Source organism: Cyanistes caeruleus, chromosome 28 (assembly GCF_971803275.1).
Source record: "Cyanistes caeruleus chromosome 28, bCyaCae1.hap1.1, whole genome shotgun sequence".
Lineage (NCBI taxonomy): Eukaryota > Metazoa > Chordata > Aves > Passeriformes > Paridae > Cyanistes > Cyanistes caeruleus.
In genome coordinates this window covers 5,116,441-5,133,908 of record NC_141728.1, presented here as the reverse complement: position 1 = coordinate 5,133,908, position 17,468 = coordinate 5,116,441, and the positions used below count along the sequence as shown (strand labels likewise).

The 17,468-nt window shown below is 50.1% G+C and overlaps 1 protein-coding gene across 1 annotated transcript; it reads right to left on the bottom strand.

Annotated features, from left to right (window-relative positions):
- Positions 1-8,768: 8,768 nt before the first annotated feature.
- LOC147649097 (uncharacterized) lies at positions 8,769-16,964 on the bottom strand. The gene is made up of 8 exons (XM_086865019.1): positions 16,361-16,964; positions 14,667-15,020; positions 13,455-13,754; positions 11,906-12,093; positions 11,386-11,506; positions 10,103-10,744; positions 9,694-9,807; positions 8,769-9,323 (listed from the first exon to the last, which is right to left on the bottom strand). The coding sequence occupies exons 1-6, from the start codon at positions 16,872-16,874 to the stop codon at positions 10,674-10,676; spliced, it is 1,548 nt and encodes a 515-aa protein (XP_086721145.1). The 5' UTR covers positions 16,875-16,964; the 3' UTR covers positions 8,769-9,323; positions 9,694-9,807; positions 10,103-10,673.
- Positions 16,965-17,468: the final 504 nt, after the last annotated feature.

Genomic DNA, 17,468 nt, shown 5'->3' with positions numbered 1-17,468 from the left:
TTTTGGGCATAGACTTCCTTCGAAGCGGGTATTTTGAGGACCCAAAGGGACTCAGGTGGGCATTTGGGATAGCAGCTGTAGAGACAGAAGACATCAAGCAATTGAACACCTTGCCTGGACTATCAGAGAACCCATCTGCAGTAGGACTCCTGAAGGTGGAAGAACAGCGAGTACCAACTGCCACCTCGACAGTGCACCACCGACAGTATAGGAGAAATTGAGATGCTGTGATCCCCATCTACAAGATGATCCGAGAGCTGGAGAGCCAAGGGGTGGTCAGCAAAACCCACTCACCCTTCAACAGCCCCATCTGGCCTGTGCACAGGTCTGACAGAGAATGGAGATTGACTGTGGACTATCGTGCATTGAATGAAGTGACTCCACCTCTGAGCGTTGCCGTGCCGGACATGCTGGAGCTCCAGTACGAGCTGGAGTCCAAGGCAGCGAAGTGCTACGCCACTATTGACATTGCCAATGCATTTTTCTCCATTCCCCTGGCAGCAGAATGCCGGCCTCAGTTTGCCTTCACATGGAGGGGAGTGCAGTACACCTGGAACTGACTGCCCCAGGGGTGGAAGCACAGCCCCACCATCTGCCATGGACTGATCCAGGCTGCCCTGGAAGAGGGTGAGGCTCCAGAACATCTGCAGTACATTAATGACATCACTGTGTGGAGGGACACAGCAGCAGAAGTCTTTGAGAAAGGAGATAATATCATCCAGATTCTCCTGAAAGCCGGTTTTGCCATCAAGAAGAGCAAAGTTAAGGGACCAGCTTGTGAGATTCAGTTCCTGGGGGTAAAGTGGCGAGATGGACGGCGTCAGATTCCTACTGATGTCATCAACAAGATCACTGCAATGTTTCCACCAACTAATAAGAAGGAAACACAAGCTTTCTTAAGTGCCATAGGGTTTTGGAGAATGCACATTCCTGAATACAGTCAGATTGTGAGCCCTCTTTACCTGGTCACCCAGAAGAAGAATAATTTCCGCTGGGGCCCTGAACAACAACAAGCCTTTGCTCTAATCAAGCAGGAGAGCGCTCATGCAGTAGCCCTTGGCCCAGTCAGGACAGGACCAGATGTGAAGAACGTGCTCTACTCTGCAGCTGGGAGCCATGGTCTGTCCTGGAGCCTTTGGCAGAAGGTGTCTGGTGAGACTCAAGGCTGACCATTAGGATTTTGGAGTTGAAGCTACAGAGGGTCCGAAGCCAACTACACTCCCACAGAGAAAGAAATCTTAGCAGCCTATGAAGGAGTCCAAGCCGCCTCAGAAGTGATTGGCACAGAAGCACAACTCCTCCTGGCACCCCAACTGCCAGTGCTGGGGTGGATGTTCAAAGGAAAGGTTCCTGCTACCCATCACGTCACCGACGCTACATGGAGCAAGTGGATCGCCCTCATCACGCAGCACGCCCGTATTGGAAACCCAAATCGCCCTGGGATTTTGGAGATAATCACAAACTGGCCTGAAGGTCAAAATTTTGGTCTCACTGATGAAGAGGAGCAGGAACAAGTGACACGGGCTGAAGAAGTTCCACCGTACAACCAACTGCCAGCAGAAGAAACACGCTATGCTCTGTTCACTGATGGTTCCTGTCGCATCGTAGGGATGAACCGGAAGTGGAAAGCAGCCGTATGGAGCCCCCACGACAGGTCGCAGAGGCCACTGAAGGAGAAGGTGGATCAAGTCAACTTGAGGAACTCAAAGCTGTTCAACTGGCTTTGGGTATTGCTGAAAGACAGAGGTGGCCAAAGCTCTACCTCTCCATGGATTCATGGATGGTGGCCAATGCTCTGTGGGGATGGTTGGAGAGGTGGAAAGAGGCTAATTGGCAGCATAGAGGAAAACCAATTTTGGCTGCTAAAGAGTGGAAAGATATTTCTACCAGGATAGGGAGACTACCAGTGAAAGTCCACCACGTAGATGCCCATGTACCCAAGAATAGAGCTAATGAGGAAAACCAAAATAATAAGAAGGTAGATCAGGCTGCAAAGATACAAGTGTCAAAAATAGATTTGGATTGGGAACATAAGGGAGAATTGTTCCTAGCCCGATGGGCTCATGATGCCTCAGGTCATCAGGGTAGAGATGCCACCTATAAGTGGGCACGAGACCGAGGGGTGGATTTAACCATGGACAGCATTTCTCAGGTTATCCATGATTGTGAGACGTGTGCCACAATCAAGCAGGCCAAGCAGTTGAAGCCCCTCTGGTACGGTGGGCGTTGGTTCAGATACAAGTATGGGCAGGCCTGGCAGATTGACTACATCACACTGTCCCAAACCCGCCAAGGCAAGCGCTATGTGCTCACAATGGTAGAAGCCACCACGGGATGGTTGGAAACCTACCCTGTGCCTCATGCCACTGCCCGGAACATCATCCTGGGACTTGAAAAGCAGATTTCACATTTGGAGGCATGGCACCCCTGAGAGGATTGAGTCAGACAATGGGACTCATTTCAAGAACAGCCTTATAAACACCTGGGTTACCAAACACGGCATTGAGTGGGTGTACCATATCCCCTACCATGCACCTGCTGCTGGGAAAGTGGAGAGGTACAATGGACTGTTATAAACCACCTTAAAAGCACTGGGTGGAGTATCTGTTAAAAACTGGGAGCAACATCTAGCAAAGGCCACCTGGTTAGTCAACACCAGAGGTTCCCCCAACCGAGCAGGTCCTGCCCAGTCTGAGTCTTTGCATGTAGTAGACAAAGTCCAAGTGGTACATGTCAGAAGTCTGCTAGGGAAGACAGTTTGGGTCAATTCTACCTCGAGCACAGACAAACCCATTTGTGGGGTTGTCTTTGCTCAAGGACCAGGTTGTACATGGTGGATAATGCAGAGAGATGGAACAACACGATGTGTACCTCAGGGAGACCTGATCCTTGGGTAAAAGGTTATTGCCATTGTCTGTACATTAAACCACGCAGACATGAAATAGAAAGAAATGTTTAAGTGTTGAAGGTATGAGCAAGTGAAAGATGGTGTTTTGAGTGAGTGAAATGAGAGAGTGGGGAATCCTGCAGCTCTCCAGCATGGGGGTCTGGATTCAGTAGCTTGGTGTGAGACGTGACAACAGTATGATAGATATATTGCTTGCATTTTTTGGGTGCAGCAGAGAAGAAGTTTTTATTTAAGTAAATGTGTGCAGAGTTAGAATGTTAGTTTTGGCAGTAAGTTGACGCTATGGAGATAAGGAGTGGAATGTCCTGGGTTGATTATGGTGTTAAATTGTATCCCCATTCATCCACGCAGCCCAGACACAGGTTTTGTATTCTTAAAATTTCATCTAAGAATAAAAGTGAGTGGAAAAGAAGCACCGAGTCTGTTATCAGAGACTGTACTTGCTCCCCCCACATTGGGAGTTTTGACTACAGCACAGACAGACAACAAGAGACAGATCGCCTTGGCTTTCCAGATCCTTGGAAGGACGCGATGCGCAGACACACACCACTGGAGCCGGGCTCTGAAGTAGGAATACAGCAGCTAGTTCATCTATTTCTGGAACAATCCACGGGGGACATGAGGTGTAAACTCCAAAAGCTTTGGGGGGCAGATGGGTGAAACTTAGAAGCCTTATTGGAAGAGGCATGGAGAGTTCTCAGCAATAGAGAAGAGGGACATAAGCAAGAAATGGAGAAGCTAGTAGCAGTGGTACAGGAGGAAGGAAAAGGGAAAGGAAGGGATGGACAAGGACCACCCAAACGAGGCCCGTCTTGACTGGGTAGAGCCCAATGTGTGTACTGTGGAGAATTTGGCCACTGGAAAAATGAGTGTCCAAAGTGGAAGTGAGATGGCCAAAAGAAAGAAGGGAAAGGACGGGTGGTTGCAGTCACACATCCACAAGAAGACTGAAGGGGACTCAGGGAGTCCACCCCAACAGACCTGCTGGTTATATAATGAAACTGGGGGGAAAAGAAAAGTAGAATTTTTGGTTGATACTAGAACAACTTGTTTTAAAGAAGGCCTTATATAGCTGTGAGTTCTGAGAATTATGTTATGGTCAAAGGGTGTGGTAGTTTAGCATTTAGGGAAAGAAGTGGGAAACACCCACAGCAGTGATTCCTCTGAGAGAGGCTGTGGGGAGTTCCTTCTGTGCTTGAGATCAAGCCAATAGCTGGCCAGTTCTGACCACTGACAGCATTCTGCACCACTGAAAAGGAACTTCACCTTTGTGAATGCCACCTTTTAAACACCCAAGCCCAGGAACTGGTCTCTTTCTTTGCAGCCTTGAAAGGCAGCAGAGCTGTGGTGTAGCTGGCCCCGCTCCCCCGTGGCCTGTGCGGCCTGGGGGGGACTGGGCCGGAGCCCAGCTGCTCCCGGGGGGAGATGGAGACTGCGGGATCCCCCCCAGGCCAGGCCAGGCTCTGCTGCGGTGCTGGCTTTCCCGGGAAGCCCTCCGGGTCCCGTTCCAGCGGGGTGGCCAAAGCCCTTCCCAGGGGAGCCCCCGGCCCCCAGGCTGGGCCAGGCCACGGCTGATGACACTCGCCAACACCCCCCCTGCCCCCCGGCCCGCACAGACAGCTCCTGAGAGCTGGCACCAGCCACACCTGAAATCCCACACCACCACTGCCTGCCATGGCTTGGGCCACATTTAACCCTTGCACTACACACAGGAGACCTGCAGACTTTAATCCTCTCTCCAGGAAAAGAAAAGAACCAAGTGACACGGAAAAAGACAACGTGAAACATCAAGGTCAGTAAAAGAAGGAATCAAGCCTCAGGTGGAAGGAGAATGAGGAGATGCTTTAATAACCCTAAGTAGTCTTTTGTTAGGGCCATGGAGATGATTAATAATGTTCTGAAAAATAACTCCTTGATTTCATGAAGGAATATTGGGTAAATTGAAGTATTCAAGCTGTAGATCTGGGCAAAGGTATCCATTGATGAAGCCAAGCCGATGGTGGAGTAGCTGTGATCCCATGAGAGCTTGAACAGAGAGAGAGGGAGATGAGAACTGATGAAGACCCTTTGCCCCCACAGAGAGAAGAAGAAAACCTCTGTTCTCAGAGATGAACAGAACTTTTGCCTTTGAATAACTCATCCTGAAAATAATACCCCTTGAGCTCTCGGCCCATGAACACACCTCTGAGTGGTGTGAAAATGGGAGGAGATGTCAGACTTTGTGCCCAGGTGACTGCCATTTGTAGAAATGAAAACCCACAAGAAAACTGTTTCCTGTGGAGAATTCTCCATGGCATGACAAGAGAAAACTCCTCTCCCTGCACGGACTGATGAAAAGACTATTGTATAGTTGGCACTGCTTTAACATCCCAGGTTTTGTCTCTGCCGTGTCACTTGGGAAAGGAAAAGTTGGGTGTGGGGGGAGGAAAAGTTTCTGGAATTTTATTCTTGTTTCTTATTCTTGTAGTCCTGATCATAAAGTTGTTTTTTTTAAAATTTTAAGCATGATTTGCCCTTCTCCTAATCCATATCTCACAGAAAGAAGGAAGTAATCTAGTGATTTTAGCTGGAGCTAAACCCCACCACACTCAGGCACTCCTGACAGGACTTGTGCTCCAGACCCCTCAGCAGCCTTGTTGCTCTTCTCTGGACACGCTCCAGCCCCTCCATGGCCTTCCTCAATTGGGGGCCCAGGACTGGACACAGCACTCGAGGTGTGGCCTCAGCAGTGCCCAGCACAGGGGAAGAATCCCTGTCCTGCTCCTGCTGGCCACACCATTCCTGATGCAGGCCAGGGGCCATTGGCCTTCTTGGCCACCTGGGCACACTGCTGCCTCATGTCCAGCCTGCTGTCCATCAGTGGCCCAGCTCCCTTTCTGCCTGGCCGCTGTCCAGCCACTCTGGCCCCAGCCTGGAGCACTGCAGGCCTTGTTGTGGCCAAAGTGCAGGAGCCGGCACTTGGTCTTGTTCAACCTCACCTTGTTGGCTTTGGGCCCTGCATCCAGCCTGTTCAGGTGCCTCTGCAGAGCCCTCCTGCCCTCCAGCACATCCACACTCCCACCCAGCTTGGTGTCAGAATGGTTCCATGAGGCCCTGCAGTGTCACAATGGTCTCCACGGTTCCATGACACTCCGTGGAGTCACAATGGATCCTTGGTGCTTTGGGCCCTGCAGTGTCACAGTGGATCCTTGGTGCTTTGGGCCCCAATTAGATGATGATTTTGTGAACCCTGCCTTTTACCCTCCCCAGGATATCTCTGATTAGCTGATGCTTTGGACCCTGCCTTTGAACCATCTCCCTATTTCAGCTGTTGCACGCTGGCATTTTCTGTCTTTTGCCCCCAAGATTCCCCAGAGCAATAAATCCTGTGTTATCCCATGGAAGAGACCTCCCTCTCGTCCTTGTCTCCCCAGAGCACAGAGTGACAGCCAAAACTTGTAGAGTGAGTACTCTAGTCACAGCTGGGCTCATCCTGCTCCTGGGGTGTGACCCACTCTTGTGCAGGCCCAAGTGACAGAGCCAGATCAGCTCCCGTGAGATGTGATATATTCTCCTTCACAGAAGCAGCAACGTTAAGCTCTCATTCAGCTTTCACCTCTCTACTTTTCTTTCTGCAGGACCTAATGACATCCGTAAACATTTACTGAGTTGCCTGTCCCTGTGTCCAAAGGTGATGCACCCTCATCTTTTTCCTGAGTTCCTGCAAAAGCTCCCTGCCCAGCCAGGCCAGGCATTTTCCTCACTAGCTTACTCTGGTGTTGGAGTCTGAGATACAGAGTGTGTGCCCTTGTCTCTAATACTTAGTTCTAGGATTCAAAGAAACACTGAATTTCATATGACATGAAATTCATGAGCATGTTTTCATGGTGATACATGAAAACAAATGCTAAAGCTAGACAGGAAAAGTATAAGTGTGTAAATTAGAAAGTTCCTTAAATCACTGGGTGAAAAAGTAGTTTAGAGAACAGGAGACAAGATGGAAGATTTAGGGTGTTGTCTCTTGTCCTTCTCCTTGCTTCTTTATGTTCTTCTCTTAAGGGTTTTTGGGTAGTAGTAAGTGGTTGGGTAAAAAATGCCACAGTGCAGCACACAGGTGTTGGGTCATTGGGTCACTAAGAAAAATAATGTAGTTGGCATCTGTTAATTGGGTAAACGGACATATAAAAGACCTGAAGAGGATCTTTGTTAGCCATTTTACCCCTTTTCTATCATAATGCACATAGCTCCTTGTACCTTGTAATGCTGATAAAAGAAGAATAAACAACTGAGCCCGAACAAGAGAAAAGTGCCTCTCTCTCCTCAATCTTCAGTTGAAAGGGAAAAAGAACCTAATCCAAAAGTCCCTAACGAGACACCCAACAGCAAGGGTTCTCTCAGCTGCAGATGACAATCGATGAGGACCTGCAGAGGATTGAAAGATCCATCTTTCTTTTAGAGAAGTCACTGTCCTCACTCTCTGAGGTTGTCTTACAAAATAGATGTGGGCTAGATCTTCTGCTAATGCAGCAAGGAGGCCTCTGTGCCGCCCTGAAAGAAGAGTGTTTCTTTTATGCTGATCACACTGGAGCGGTCAGAGATTCTATGGCTGAACTGAGGGAAAGGTTAGCCCAGAGAAAGAGAGATAGAGAGGCCCAACAAGGGTGGTTTGAATCGCTGTTTAACCAGTCTCCGTGGCTGACCAGCCTGGTGTCCACTCTGATCGGGCCAATCATAATGATCTTACTGGTGCTAAACTTTGGACCATGTTTTAAATGAGCTTGTGTCTTTTGTCAAGAGCCAACTAGAGAGGGTCAACATCCTGTTTGTAGAAAGACAGCAGATGCTCCAAGAATGCACTTGGTCACCTCCTGTGCCTTATTGTTTCTAATGAAACACTGCCGTGTCTATTTAATGAGTATTTGACTTTTTTACTTAAGTATAGTGCATCTTATATTTTTACTCAAGTCTAGTATATCTACTTTTAAAACTTTTCATAATAGAGATAAATTAGATAAAATGATTAAAAACAGATATACATAAAATAACATTAGAACTTAGAAGACTAATACAACTCATATTCTAGCAAATTTAGTTAAGCATAAGGAGGGGGGGAAATGTGGTCAGCCAGGGCCCGGCGGTCGGAAGATATCGGGATGTAACGGAAAGATGGAGTCACCCCCCTCCTCCATAGTTTATGGTAATGACCCCCGTAATTAGCCAATAGCACCTAGCTGTGATGAAAGCAGATGGGAGTGACACTGTGAACCTAGGTTATAAAGTGTCAAATTCTCCAGCAATAAATGCCATTTTTGCCATCCATCACATTGGTGTTGGGTGCAAATGGACCGAGTGACCTGGGATTGGTCACCGTGCCATTCCTGAACCAAAGATAGAGCAATCTCTCTTTCCTGGAAGGTGTTCAGCTTTGAACAAACTAGTTTTGCTGAAGATGAGCCCAGGCAGTGGTGAGTTAGAGCATTTGATCAAACTCCCAGAGTACCCTCACATCTGTTTGGACACAATTTCTCTTTGTTTTTTCATTGTGAATGCTTTCTCCTGCCCCGCTGCCTCCTGCTTGGAGTTGTACGCGCAGCAGAGTCCCAGAGTTTTCTCAGCAGGCCTGTGCAGCGAGTTCTGAGCCAACGTGTGGCTCTGCTGCCATCCCAAAGCTGCGCTTTCCTTGCCCAGCCTGAGCGCAAGTGGGGCATGTGCTGGGCGTGGCTGGAGATTTTCATCACCAAAATCCTCCAGCGTCAGGGCATTTCCATCTGCCCATTGCTTTGGAGAGCACAAATCACAAACCACCCATCTCAGCTGATAAATGTCATTGCTTGCAGATTGCTGCAGCTGCACAGCTGAGCTACAAATACACATGAATCCATTTCAGTTGAAAAATGGCATTTATTACAAATTGCTACACCTGCGCTGACAATACACAACTATCAAAATCTCCATTAAGTTTAAAAAAAGTCATTTATTATATTAGCACAACAATGCCATGTAAAAATATACAAATACCAATTTCAGTTAGCAAAAGCTTCACTTATTGCTAACCTCAACAAGTCACTATAGACAAAGATTAATGAGGTGTTTAACAACTTAATTTATTACAGATTACAACAAGCTTACAGCCCATCTAGAAATACAAAATTATCAGTGTCCCCCTCTAAATAACCCTGTACTAAGAATTCGATAGACAGAATTATACAACTATACTTCGTCATACATGTTTAAATAGAACTAAATACCTCTAGATATACATCTAGAACAATCTACAGATGGAAATACAGATTAAATATTATATATTTCACACAATATATATACATATAGATATATAATCAGAGGGATCCCAGCCGCCCCATCTTCAAAGCTTCTCCCTCGGTCTTTTCCTGCCATGCAGAGCAGCTCTCCTGGACAGGGACAGCAGATGGGACATCTGGGAGGCAAAGGGAAGAGCGAGTCAGTGCTGGGACCTTTCCCTTGGCAGCAGCTGCACTTCCAGCAGGGAAGCGAAAATCTCCGAGCCTCCCCAGGAGGGTTGGCAAGAACAAGCAGGCCGAGCGGGCCAGCGTGTGGCGAGCGCAGGCGCGGCGGGACTGTCCCGCAGCCCCCGGCAGCCCGGCACAGCTCCCGGGCCCTGCCGGCACAGCTGCCTTGCCCAAGGACAGCCCCTGTGCCGGCCGGGGCAGCAGCGCTGAGCAGCCCCAGCACGGGCAGGGGCCGCTCCTGCCCGGCCGGGCAGCGCCCACGGCCAAAGCCCACGCCACCCTCAGCCCTGCCCGGCCTCACCAGCCCTGGGGCCTCACCCAGGCTCTCGCGTGGCCTCAGCACATCCCTGCTCACTGCTCTTGCTCCAGGCCTTCAGCTTCTCCCTGCTGGCTCCTCTCAGTGTCTGCCTGTCCTCAAGCTCTTCAGGACAGCTGTGGTGGCAAAAGTGGAGGCTCTGCAATTGGCTGCAAGGCCTGGCAGAGCTGCAGTCCCTGAGCTCTGTGTGCTCCCTCCTGGCCCCCTCCATCCCCTCAGCCCCGCCGTCCTCTCGGCAAAGCCCCAGCCCCCTCTTCAGTTTCTTGGGCCTCTCCCAGGCCTCTCCCCCCGCTCAGTCCCTTCTGAGCCGTTGTGTCCCCTCAGAGCCGGCACAGCCCTCAGCCCGTGCCTCTGTCACCTCCGTGCCACCATGGCCCTCTGCTCCCCCACAGCCCTCAGTGCCCCTCACACCTCAAGGTTTGCAAGGTCCCTTCAGCATCAGCGCCTCCTCAGCCCCCTCAGTCTCAGCTTCCTTCAGCAGCTCCTCACAGGACAGTGCCTGGGGCCAGCGGCAGCTCCCACCGCTCCAGGGACAGCCAGGGCTGCAACTGCTGCTCCGCCTGGCCCGGCCCCAGCTCGGACCCAGCACAGGGGGACACAAGGGGCACAGCGGGAAAAACAAGAGATGAAAAAGGCAGCCAAGGGGGAAAGAGGCAAAACCTCTACATACATGTGGACCTCTACATCCATAGAGCTCTAACTAAAGAACTATGCACATTTAGGAATGGAACTGTGTGTGCATAGAAATGTTACTCTCTACATATAAAAATGTAAATTAGAAAATCTATAAATGTAACTGTATACATAGAAATAAAATCCTATCACATCCATAACTATACATACAAACTCTACAGATTTATAAATAGATACACCTATAAATACAATTCTATCAATCTCTACTTATAACTATATCGATAAATAAATAATAATAAAAAAATCTCTAACTATATTTATAAACAGAGGGATGCCACCTGCCCGATGGTCACAGGCTCTCCCTCTGATCCTTCTTCCCACGCAGGGCAGCCCTTCTGGCCAGGTAGATCACATGGATATCTGGGAAGGAAAGGCAACTCTCAGTCAATGCTGGCCTCCGTGTAGCTTTCCCTTTGCAAGTAAACTGTCCTGCTAGCAAAGGCTGTCAAAGATGGCCTGAAAGGCACACTCTCACTTGAGAATTTGAAGCCTGCTCTTTAAAGGGAACAGGGATCCTTCCAAGTTTTCCAGTCTTGTGAAGTTTTGAAATACGCCAATCAATTCACAACCCTCCCAGTGCAAATGGCACCCACGAGAGATTGAAACACAGACAGTGCCAGCTGCCACAAAGAAGCCCAGCCTTGTTCTTTCTCTGGGCTGACGCAGAGACGTCAGTCCTCACTGCAGTGGCTGAAGCTGAAGGCTGCTGTGAGCTGGGAACCAATTGGGACACGCAGCTTGGTGACACAACTGCCACCAGCTCAGGTTTATTGCCGGCTCTCTTGCCACAGCAGAGGACTCGGTGTCAGAGCCTCTGAAAAAGCATGGAGGGGCAGGGCTCGGGGAGCTTGTGCCAGTGCAGGATTGGAACTAAAGGCACCAGGAAGCACCAACCCTGCTGCAGACAAGAACTCAACTCTTCTGATCTCCCTTCATTGTCAGAGGCAGGCTCAGAGCAGCTGTCTCCCATCTCTCTAAACCACGCTGGGCTCACTCCTTACCAAGCTCCTCGGGCTCCTGGCAAACGTTCACACAGCTCCCGCAAGCAGGCAAAGCTCCCTCTGCTGCAGCCTTGTTCACAGCCTCCCCTCCTGAAGAGCCACGGGCAACACTAGCATTGACCTGAAAAGAAAAACAGAAAGAAGGAAATGCAAAGATCAACCAATAGATTCTGCAGGGATACAATCAGAGCCTGCCAGATTTCCTTCTGTGCACCAACAAATTGCTTTTGAAAATTGCTATGCGGGAGTTTGCAGAAGACAAAGGGTCATCGTGCTTGGCAAGAAGATATGGGCAGTTCTTCCCAGAAAAAGGAGCATCCAAACCTGGCAAACACCTCTCATCCTCACTTAAGGGCTATCCCCCCTTTTCATTCCCTCTTCCTTAGCAAATCTTGCTTGAACAAGCAAATCCTTCCGTGTCCATTCCCAGCTGAATTCAAGAAGCCTTTGCTTCTCAGCCATGCAACAACATTCAGAAGCTCTCACTCCAGCCCCTCTCATCCCTGTCCAATGGAGTTACCTGAGCAGAGGGAGACCTTTCAGGCACAGATGGTGAAAGCATCTCCTCCAGTGTCTCCAGAACAAGGTCCAGATCCAGCGGTGGCAATTCCTCTTCCCCAGGAGTACTCCAGACCCAGCTTGGGGCTCTCCATGCTGCATAACCAGCACTGCCAGCTGGAGCACTGGGGACTGAAGTGCCCGGGGCAGCTGGAAGAATCCAAAAAACATGGGTGAGGCTCCAAAATGAGGCTTTGGGACGCAGAGCTTTATTGCTGCCTTGGATCAAACATCACAGGAAGCGCACAGCAACCTCAACTCCAGAAAGGTATTAAAAACTTCCCAGGGAATTGGAAGAGTGAGCTCTTCCCCTTCAAAAGTATTATCCTAATCAACGTGTACATAGATTAAAGTATGGCATGTGAAACCGATCTAGACATACACACAGAAATAATCATCTTTAATCACAGCCTTTTGCATCTTCCCAGCAGCTTTGGCATTTGGCTGCTTGAGTTTCTCCTCACAAGAGACCACAGAAAGTGCATTCACCCAGGAAGAGGCCAGAGGTGCAGACACACATGCTAAACTTCAACTGCGAGTTTATTCTAAGGAGCAGCCATGTAGGTGAGGCCATGGTCTGCAGCTGCAACTGTTCTGGGGACTCACAGCGGGCACTGAAATTTAATAGCATTATTTGTGGGAGAGACTGTTGGAAATGGAAAATCTGCAGCCTTAGAAAAAGCCTGGATTGATGGAGTGATGAAAGTACACAGACATTAGGTAGAGTAATTACAAACCTATGTTCTTAGAATTGCAAGTAAGAATATGCCTAGAGTAAGTAAGAAATTATATTAAGTAAAATAGTTGGAGGTATCAAGTGTAATAGTGTGATTTATAAAGTAAGTTAGAGATCTAGGAACTATAACAGAAGTGTGTGTGAATACGTGACCTGTTAGCTTGTTGGTTAAAAGACAGATCCAGTGTGGCAAAATTAAGTAAAGGTGATAAGAGCTTAATAAGTGAAAACAAACTTGGTGTCAACTGTCTACTGGACTAAAAAGTTATATATTGCCATGCAGAGAAGAAACTCGTAACTTCCTCGAGCTGTGGCTGACTTGTTGCCTGTAAATCTCACGCCTCGGGACTGATCTCTTATTGGGCTACCTAAGCAATAAATCATCTCAAAGCACGGTGGTGCCATCCCTTGTATTTCATCTCAACAAAAGACAATCTGTAAACTCTGCAATATCCCATCAGAGTCCTAGTTTGGCTTCATCCAAAGGAAAATGGGAGTTCACCTGACTCCGACCAGTTGTGGAGAAATGTTCTTTGCCTCACCCTTTGCCCTCTACACAGAGGCTGCCTGGAAAATGGCCAGAACATCCTCCAAATCTGCAGCAAGGACGGGAAAAGCAGACAGAGATTGTTCTGATATTCATGATCCTGCTTCCTAGTACCCTTGACACCTGATTGTCACAATCAAATGGACACATGACAGAGCACCGCGGCAAAATACTTCAGTCACTTTTTGTGATCTTTCTGAAAAGCCAGGGGAGAAACACATTCCGTACCTGATGGGATGTTGGCTGGCAAGTGCTGCTCTGGAGAAGTGCAGCTGCTGCTCTCTGGAGAGGCCGCAGAAGTGCTTTGATGGTGCGCAGGAAATGGTGGAGTCATGAGCTCTGGCTGGAATTGGAATCTGTGTGTGCCTGGCTGGCCTGATGAAACCCCAAGTCCAGATGTAGCAAACGCTTTCTTGGCACGTGCTGGGGAAGCTTCACACCCTTGAGGATCTGGACTTGTCCTGGAAGGGCCTGGAGGCAGCTCTGAATCCTCAGGTGAGGCAGCACTGCGCTTCTGGCACCAAGGAGCTGTGCAGCAGGGAGGGAAGAAGAAAGGAAGCAAAGGGAAGGCTGGGTCACTACTGCTCCTCAGCTGTGTTTCCCTTGGCAGCAACTGTACTTCTCCCAAGGAAGACAGAAGCTCCTATCCTCCCAAGCAGAGTGAGAAGGAGAAAATTCCCCACATCTTCTGAAGCTTTGCAACAACCAATTCCTTGTCTACTGAGCTCTCCCGTACATATTCATCTGTCTGGGAAAAGTGTCCCGCTGCCATTCCTGGGCAGGAGGCAACTGCCAGAAAGCCAGCTGCCAGCTCTTCTCCCTTCTGCTCCAAAGGCACACAACAACTTTAGAATCACAGCCTTCCCTATCTCCCCAGCAGCTTTTAGATTTGGCTGCTTGAGTTTCTCATCACAGAAGGCCACAGAACGTGCATTCACCCAAGAAGAGCCCGCATCTTCAGGCACACACTGAGAAATTCAACTGGGAGTTTATTCTAAAAGCAGCCTTGTAGGTGAGGCCATGTTCTGCAGCTGCAGCTGTTCTGAGGCACACAGAGCTCATTTCAATGGCACGGCCCGATTTGCAGGCCAGCCAGTCTGAAACATCTGCAATATCCTATCACCGTCCTAGTTGGACTTCATTCCAAGAAACAGGGGAGTTCACCTAACACTGACCACTTGTCTGGCGGGCAATATTTTTCGCCTTGCCCTTGCACCTCAGCAGACAGGCTGTCTGGAAAATGCCCAGAACAAGCTCCACATCTGCAGGAAGGACAGGAAGAGCAGAGAATCCTTTGGCATTCACAGTCCCACTTCCTAGTACACTTTCTCCGTGATTCTCACTTGAGATCTAGCCATGACTGAGGACTCAGGGAAAACACTTGAAAGGCTCAGTTGCCAGGACCTATTGGAAAAGGAAGGGGAGAAACTCTTTCCCTACCTGATGGGTGGCAGGCTGGGCTGTGCTGCTGAGAAGATGAGCAGCTGTTGCTCTGTCCAAGGGCCCTGCAAGCAGCTTCAGGGTCGACTGGAGTGAGGCGAACCATGAGCTCAGGATGGCGTTTCAGGTCCAGGCGAACCAGTGGAACCGTGAGCTTGCGGAGATTAAATCTCTGGATGAGCTCTCTTGATGGTTCCACTGGTGAAGCCCCAGCAAGTCCAGAGGTGGCACAGACTTTCTTGGCAGGTGCTGGGGAAGCCTCACTCTCCTGAGCACCTGCACGTCTCCTGCAAGGGCCTGGAGGCAGCTCTGAATCCTCAGGTGAGGCAGCATCGCGCTTCTGGAGCAAGGGAGCTGTGCAGCAGGGAGGGAAGAAGAAAGGAAGCAAAGGGAAGGCTGGGTCACTCCTGCTCCTCAGCTGTGTTTCCCTTGGCAGCAAGTGTGCTTTTGTCAGGGAAAACAAAAGCTCACCTCCTCCCAAAACAGGGTGAGAAAGAAAAATATCACCACATGTCTTGGGGGGTTTGATGCCTATAGAACTTAAGTCAAACTTACAAGCTGCTTCTATAGGTTGAGTTAGAAGATACCAATATAACCTGATAGATCTGTATCACCAGATATCAATAGAACCTGAATCATAACTTCATGGATCTATTTAACCTGATATAGATGTCTTTCTATGCATTTTACTGGCTAGTATATGGTTAAATGGTTGCTCAGTGCTGGAGACACGGAAAAAAAAATGAAAATCTCACCAGGTGGTCAGTTTCAGAGAGAGGTCAGTATAGTACTAATGAAAACTTAGCAAACGTCAAGCCAATTAGCCACAAAATAAAGCAATTAGACCGGTTAGGACCAGACAAACCAAGGAACACCATAGCTGCGAAGAAGATGCAAGGAAGACTTTGGAAGACTTCGTCAAAGACCCCCAACAACCCCCAAATTGGGGAGGCGCAAGCACAGTGAAAAAGAACTATCTATAGCCATGAGATTATACTATGTAAATTAATTCCAGAGTGTATAATATACTGTGTATATTAGTTCCATATGTTATAATGACTTAGTAACACCAAGCAATAATTTCTAAATATATACCACAGCAATTGACAAAGGTGGATGAATGAGGAGGAGAAATCCTCCTCACCTCCAGCACTGAAATAAACAACTCTACACACACGGCTCTATGGGATTTTATTCACTTTGCAACAAGCAGCTCCCTGTCTACTGAGCTCTCCCCTATCCGTTCAAGCCTTGGCAGGAGGCAGCTGCCAGAAACCCAAGTGCCAGCTCTTCTCCCCTCTGCTCCAAATGGGACAGGAGGCTCCCTCTCCCGCTGGGGCTGAGCACGCCCAAGGCCTCGGCTCAGCCGCACTCCCGGAGAGCTCCCCGAGCGTCCCAGGGCCGCGCAATGAGCAGCGCCAGCCACGGCACAGGGCCGGGCCGGCTGCCGGCCGAGCGGGCCAGCGTGTGGCGAGCGCAGGCGCGGCGGGACTGTCCCGCAGCCCCCGGCAGCCCGGCACAGCTCCCGGGCCCTGCCGGCACAGCTGCCTTGCCCAGGGACAGCCCCTGTGCCGGCCGGGGCAGCAGCGCTGAGCAGCCCCAGCACGGGCAGGGGCCGCTCCTGCCCGGCCGGGCAGCGCCCACGGCCAAAGCCCACGCCTCCCTCCGCGCCCGCAGCTCCCACCCCGTCTCACCGGCTCTGGGCGGCTGCCCGCTGGGGAAGGCGGGCAGCGACCGGTCCGTGGGGAGCCGCTGGAGGCGGCTGGGCTGGCGGCTCCGCACCTCCAGCCCCGCCGCCAGTCTCTGCCTGTTGGCCCTGGTCAGGCGTTTGATGCGGAGCAGGAGCTCGGGGCGGTCGCGGCGGAAGTTTGGGTTCATAAAGTGGAGCCGAGCCCCGGCATCGCCCGGCACAGCTGAGCCAAGCCATGCCGGCACCTTTTGGAAGCCGTAGAGGTTGAGCTGGCGCAGGAAACTGCCAAAGTGCGTGGCTTTGAAGGAGTCCGGGGCCGCCCCCGCCCCCTGGCCGCCCCCTCCGTGGGCGCCGGCCGGGCTGAGCAGCTCCCGCTCGAAGAGGAAGCGGTCGATGAGCAAGCCCTGGGCCTGGCTGTCCCAGCGCACGGAGCGGACGCGGGGGCTGTTCACCAGGCGCCACAGCTTGGCGGGGAAGGTGCTGGCATTGAGTCCGGCGGGCAGCGGCAGCTCCGCCATGGCACCGATCTGTCTCCGACTGGCGCCGCAACGGCCGCGGCGCAACGGCCTGAGGGGGGCGCTGCGTTCGGCCCCGCGCGCGCCCGGCGCGGCCCCGGCGCGGGCCGGACTCGGCGAGGACGAGCGGGGCCTGAGGGGAGATAAGGCCAGGTAAGAGGAGGTGAAAAATGCATGTGGGAAACGAGAAATTACATAGGAATTCCACTAATTGACAAAGATTCTTACTGTAATAAATGGAATTGATTTTTGCTAACTAAATTGTAACTGTTATTCAAGTTATTTTTAGAAACAATTGTCAGGAAAATTAATCCACAAACACCAGAGGTTTATGTCCAGAAAGGAGACAGAGGAGTCCTTTTTTCTTTATTCCAATAAATATTTGACCCAATGACCCAACACCTGTGCGCTGCACTGCGGCATTTTTTACCCAATCACTTACTACTACCCAAAAACCCCTCGGAGAAGAACATGAAGAAGAAAGGAGAAGGACAAGAGACAACACCCTAAATCCTGCATCTTGTCTCCTGTTCTCTAAACTACTTTTTCACCCAGTGATTTAAGAACCTTTCTAATCTACACACTTACACTTTTCCT

What these genes read in the sequence shown, in the direction of transcription:
- LOC147649097 (XM_086865019.1), bottom strand. Translation starts at nt 16,874, where the DNA reads ATGGCGGAGCTGCCGCTGCCCGCCGGACTCAATGCCAGCACCTTCCCC. An exon ending in CCCAGCCTGCCACCCATCAG is followed by an intron (nt 13,755 to 14,666) that starts GTAGGGAAAGAG and finishes CCTGCTGCACAG; the next exon opens with CTCCTTGGTGCCAGAAGCGC. An exon ending in GCCAGCCAACATCCCATCAG is followed by an intron (nt 12,094 to 13,454) that starts GTACGGAATGTG and finishes GGATTCTTCCAG; the next exon opens with CTGCCCCGGGCACTTCAGTC.